This window comes from Frieseomelitta varia, unplaced genomic scaffold, assembly GCF_011392965.1.
Source record: "Frieseomelitta varia isolate USP_RPSP 00005682 unplaced genomic scaffold, Fvar_1.2 scaffold_37, whole genome shotgun sequence".
NCBI lineage: Eukaryota > Metazoa > Arthropoda > Insecta > Hymenoptera > Apidae > Frieseomelitta > Frieseomelitta varia.
The window spans coordinates 1-5,835 of NW_025110112.1; the positions used below are offsets into that span (position 1 = coordinate 1).

Here is a 5,835-nt window from a genome sequence, read left to right on the forward strand (position 1 = left end):
GTATCAAAGAGGATTCTTAAGAGACACATTTCACTCGGATTCTCGCCGATTGAAAATACTTCTACCTCGAATCAACACCGACTTACTCGTTTTTAAGGAAAACATTGTTTCTGATCATTGGTACGATTGGACAAAAAATTAATAAATTAAAAATCGATCTTCCTTCCCTTTCATCTCTGGGGTTACAAATTGGAACATGAGACGAGTGTAAGAGTTAAGTTACTGACACATACGTTGCCACAAACGCACATTTATTGACAGAATTTATATGTATAGTCTCGACAATTTTTCGCAAATATTTCGAGAATTAAAACAGAATCATGTCCATTTTGAATAGCATATCCAAAAATCGTTGAAATCAGCGAGATGTGTGTGTGATTTCCCTAATTTTTTTACATTATGTGCATTCTTACGTAATTTTTTCCAGCTCTAAATTTTAATTATCAGTCTGATAGGAGGTTTCATCGACAAAAGAACGTTTGCCCAGTGAGAACGAGATGTTCTCGGTGAGAAATGCGTACGCGCAGCCTCGTGTTAACCAGACAAATTCATCCCCGAAATATAGCCGTTTCACAAAAAAAAAAAAATCTGACCAAAACAACACAATGGATACACGTATTCGCCTGTAGTCATCGATATAATCGTAACTTCCTTAACATCTTCAGTTTCTTTCACTTTCACGCACGATACACAGAATAAAATCAACGACACTTGTTTCAGTATTTCAAAATTATTCTTTTTTTTGGTATTTTATTTTTGCACTTCGTACATTACAATTTATCTCTTACAATATAAAATAATAAAAAATGTAAAGTAAAATCAATCATTAATTACTGAATAATAATTTCAGCTTACATGATTACATTTCACTGTTAATCGTCTTTTTCTTTTTCATACGTTTTATTAATTTCCCAATTCCGAACGGAAAGGAAATTAAATATTCAATGATAATGAATGCCGTTCAGTCCATGTCAGTACATACGATTACACGAGCCTCTTGGAAGTAAAATTGATCAACTCCATTTAAAATAGAGAAAAAAAATTGATTTTTTTTAAATTCCTCAATTTAATCGAGATTTTTTGTTTGAAAATAAAAAAGAACTCTAGATTAAAATCTTTTAATATCGCTTAACCTCGGATTCTACATGTGCATTGCAGATTCTCGACGAACGAGAAAAATTTATAATGGTAAAATTTAAAAAAAATCTGCGAAAGTAAAACAACATGATGGAATAATTAATAAATTTAACCATCGTGTCTCTGTAATTTTCTTCTAAATTTATGGAGTCGATCGGTGAGTCTTCCGGAACGGTTCACGTAAAAGTTAACGAGTTGCCGATGGCACCAGATCTGGATTTCGGTACAACCGTGTCGGAAAACCGAACGGTAATTTCAGTTATCGCCATGTTTCCGGTGAGGAATTGGGCTAAATTTTCAACACCCGCGCGAGGTTGACGATCGAATGGATATCCCATGGCACGTGCATCCGGATACCTCCTGTCTCTCAGTCCGCAGTAACTCGCAGCATCCTTGCAACCAGTTGGCTCCGCTTGTTCGACCTGTGACATTATTACAACGCAAACGTTTAATTCATTTTGATTAATCTCATTCGATCACGATGCGATTGTTTTTACGAATCAGTTATTGCTGAGCCTCGAACGTAGGAATTTATGATTGATCAACTTGAGAAAGCTAGTGAGTTGCTATTCTGTCTCGAATAAAACGATTACGTCTCTACCGTAATTTACTAAACGATAATTAGACCGTGGGTTTTTACGCGAATTTATATTATTATATATATTATTGTTTTTTGTCATTGAAATTGTATAATATATGTGTTATACAATATTTGTATTGTAGCTGTATTTGTATTATATATATTATTATTTATATCATTTAAATTGTATAATATATTATCACTTATAACGATTTAAATTATTTACGAGTTAAAGCTAAATGGAAGAGCTTGAATTTGTTTTGTCGAAAATTGGAAGAAATATCACTGCTTTGTACATTTACGGTACGAATTGGAACAAGTACTCACAGCGTCGCCACGATAATCGGACACCATGACGAAAAGATCCATCGGGAAGCCTTCCTTGCTTCCTTTCGGTACGAGCATGTGCTGCGGCCATCCGCATCCACAGAAATTGAACTGCTGCAAATTGTCGTCGACTATCGGTCTGTTCTCGTCTAAGTTACGGAACGTTCTTTCAAACGGTATTGTCACTGAAGACTCCGTTGACCTCCGTTCGACTTTATTCTGCCCCGGTCGAACTGCGAGTCGAACGGAAATTATGAAAATTACGAGTGAAATTCTTCGAACAACTTTCGGAAAGTATGCGTGAATTTGGTTTTATGTTTCGTGTGTGGGAATGCATGAGAGTCGAGCGAAGGCATAAGCGTTGTGAGACAATTGCGAGTGTGTTGCCTGATGCGTTTTTGTTCAGAAGCGAGCAGAGGAGTATTCATTGCGAGTCTGAGTTAAAAGTGATGTTGATCTGTGAGAAAGTGAATTCATAAGTGATAATTAATTATTATATACATTATTCAATTTATATATATATTAAACATATTAATTAAGAGTGTGTATTTTATTTCATTCACTCACAAGGTGATGGGTACCTTGTTCGAGATGAAATGTACGTTTTAGAGATACAGATGGAATAATAACGTACGCGTAACGGTGAATTTGTCCATTTCGATCATTAAATTCTTCTGTTGTCTGAAGGGGAACGGTAGGCCACGCTCGTCCTCTCTCGGCCCGATAAAAATACGAACGGTGCCTCTTTGCGGCGTGTTATTGCGATTATTAACGAGGATCGTGTACGTGAAATCGGCGTGATTCAAGTGAGTGAATCTGGCGAGCACCGCGCCACGCGGAGTGAAGTCGAGCCCACGCGACAAATCTACGTCGCTCTTGCTCCAAAACGTGTTTAGGACATTCTGTTGTTGATTAGTCGCCAATTTGATATCCGCTATCTCGACACCTGGGAAGTCCAACTAAAACGAAAACGAGAAATGACGCATTAGTACCAGATACATTATTTTCAACGACGAAAGAAATATCCTACTTTGTACCTGTTGCACGGTATACTGAGGCAGCGTGTTTTTATGTTCCTGGAAAATATCGTCGACGAACGCGTGCCACCTGTAAAAAATCGGATCCCTCATGGCAGTCGCCGAATCGCCCATAACGCCGAAACTCTCCTAAAAAATAAGAAAAAAAAAAAGAACGCGGGGATTGTTAATTTCACAATTCAATTTCGTATCGAAACTATGACCTTTATAATAAAGTATAAAAATTTATAAAATATACAAATATTTATATTTATTTATAAATATATAAATATATCATATAATAATATTTATAGTAATATTTATAAATGTACGTTTTAAAATTTCACAACGGAACATTAAAATCTTACCGCCCGAATTTTTTAAAACGAATCTTTTCCAAAGAAAGAAAAATTGTACAATTCAGCCTAAAATGGAACGACTGACACGGTGCAGTAATCGACGAAAAAAGGAAAGAAAAGGAAACGTTACTTTCGATTCTTACCAAATACCGATGATCTGGATCGTGGATGTAAGAAATAGCAACGTGACCCATATTATGTAGATCGCCGTAGACATTCTGATTGGGAGACAGGATGCTAGCCTCCATTATGTTTCCAAGCACGTCGATACCGTCTCGCTCGGTCAACGGAATTCTTTCGCCTCTCGCGTTCGTCACGGCCCCCGTGTGGATCGCTTCGTAAATTCGATCTCGCCATCTTTCCAGATCTTGAATGTCGAAGTCCAGCTCGTCGACCTGTCGACTGATGTCGTGGAGGACAGAGCCGCTTGTACGAGCTGGCCACGTTCGACTAGCAACCAGGGAGTCCAGTTTCGGGAAATAAGCTTCCGGTATCGGTTCGCGCCAATTAATGAATCGCTTCACACGTCCCAGACGATTGCACAGACGTTCGCAGTTGTATCTAAAAGCAATTTAAATCTGAGGTTTAGACTGAGTGAGGATCTGATGACAGAACTTGAAAATGATAAAAAGAGAGGAAAAAAAATTAGACACGTTGATTTATTATATATATTGTATTTAATAACAACGAAGCTACAAAATCTTGCACAGAAGTATTTGAATTGATTTGTAGGAAACATTTCACATTTCAATATTGTGTGTGGTTACACACATGTGTTCATTAAGCTTCCATAAAAGGAAAAAAAAGAAAATGCAAATTTACCTCGCCATAATTTGTTCATGCATATAGTAAAACAGTTCTCCACGTCGGTCCTTGTTAACGATACGCACATCACCTTCAAAAGGATATACCAAGTGCCAGTGCCAGTGATGAAGATTGATTCCAACATCCTCTCTCCAATAAGCGACACGATGCTCCTCATCGAGATCCGATGCGGTGTAATCTCTTGGAATTTCGATTGGAATCTACAATTTAGAAGAATAATCGATCGATCGATCGGAAGAAAAAAGACAAAAATATCTATATCAAGTTACGAAATAATTACAAACACGAATTACAAATAAATTCTACTTACTACGTACTAAGAAATCTACGATGCTCTCTGATTTTATTTAAACGTGAGAGATAAAACACGCAGTGAGGAATAAAACGCGAAGCTTTCTAATAATATTCTAGTAATCTAGAAAGAATTAAAATTTTCTTTCGCGAGGTCATTTCACGAAGTTGCAAGTTACAAGTCATTTTACATACCCTGGAACCTTCAGGGACGACGTTGGCTTCCTCTCGAGCTCTAGAGAATATCCCGCTGTCCACGTATTTGTCCGGGAACACCTCGGTCAGTGGTGGTATTGGAAGATCTTTCGTGTCGGGACGATGAAGTATCGCCACGGATAATGCGTAAATGAACATGTTCGGGTTCACACGGTCTCGACAATAGACCGCGATGGACAGGAAGTCTTCGTACGTCCGCATGCCTGTAACGTCAAGCGTAACGCTAGAAACTGGCCTTGACAATGGAAACTAATAATTAAAAAATTTTTAAAACTTTTCGAATGCTCGTGGAGAAACAAACCTCTGACTGTCAGAAAACTGTGTTCTTATGGTAATTTGTCAATAAGTGTTTTGTTCAGCGACATTGTAGTATTCGTTCGTTATCGTGATGTTTGTAAGTTGCTTTGACAAAGTAATTGTATCAAATTCAAGACAGACGAGGAAGTAGGAGAATGCACGTACCTATGAAAATGTCGATTAATCGAGCAGCAATTTTTCGATGCGCTGGGATGAACAGTGAAAATGGCTGACGACGTCCGAGCTGCAGAGGGATGCTAAGATCCGGGAGGGCGATCTGTTTCACTGGGAGTTTCGAGCCGGTATCTTCGCCGAAACGATTGAATACCTGAGTAGCTACGGAACGATACCTCTCCGGCTAGACAGATCATCGAGAATCGTCGTGAAAAATTAAATTTCCACAAATTATTCAGTATTTTTCCAGACGTATTCACCAACGAGAAATAATCGAAATCGTTATCCAAAACGAGGCTAGTTGTTTCGGTACGAAAAATGGGAATAAGATCGCTCGAGCTTTTCTATCCTATTAAAATTAACAAATATTACAACGAATACTCTACTTTAGAGAATTTTATACATTTTTTTCTGCATTCTATGCATTTTTGAACATGTATCACGAGGGAAAATATTTCTATTTATCGCGCTGATAAGATTCACAAATAATGGAAAATGGTACTTACCAAGTAATCGGCTGGAATATCGAAGGCTACCTTATTGGAACCTTTAGGAACGTACACTGGTTCAGCAGGTCGATCGAACAGATACAAGATACCGGACTTATCGCTCG

General features: G+C 37.8%; 1 protein-coding gene across 1 annotated transcript in view; it reads right to left on the reverse strand.

Annotated features, from left to right (window-relative positions):
* Positions 1-789: 789 nt before the first annotated feature.
* Positions 790-5,835, reverse strand: part of LOC122530971 (phenoloxidase 1) — a 5,688-nt gene continuing 642 nt past the window's right edge. Inside the window, exons 2-10 of the mRNA XM_043658421.1 lie at positions 5,729-5,831; positions 5,214-5,406; positions 4,731-4,954; positions 4,242-4,444; positions 3,563-3,980; positions 3,082-3,210; positions 2,679-3,003; positions 2,045-2,277; positions 790-1,559 (exon numbers count right to left, since the gene is read on the reverse strand). Coding sequence (XP_043514356.1) covers positions 1,314-1,559; positions 2,045-2,277; positions 2,679-3,003; positions 3,082-3,210; positions 3,563-3,980; positions 4,242-4,444; positions 4,731-4,954; positions 5,214-5,406; positions 5,729-5,831 — 2,074 coding nt within the window. The 3' untranslated portion in view covers positions 790-1,313. The remainder of the gene's footprint in view (positions 1,560-2,044; positions 2,278-2,678; positions 3,004-3,081; positions 3,211-3,562; positions 3,981-4,241; positions 4,445-4,730; positions 4,955-5,213; positions 5,407-5,728; positions 5,832-5,835) is intronic.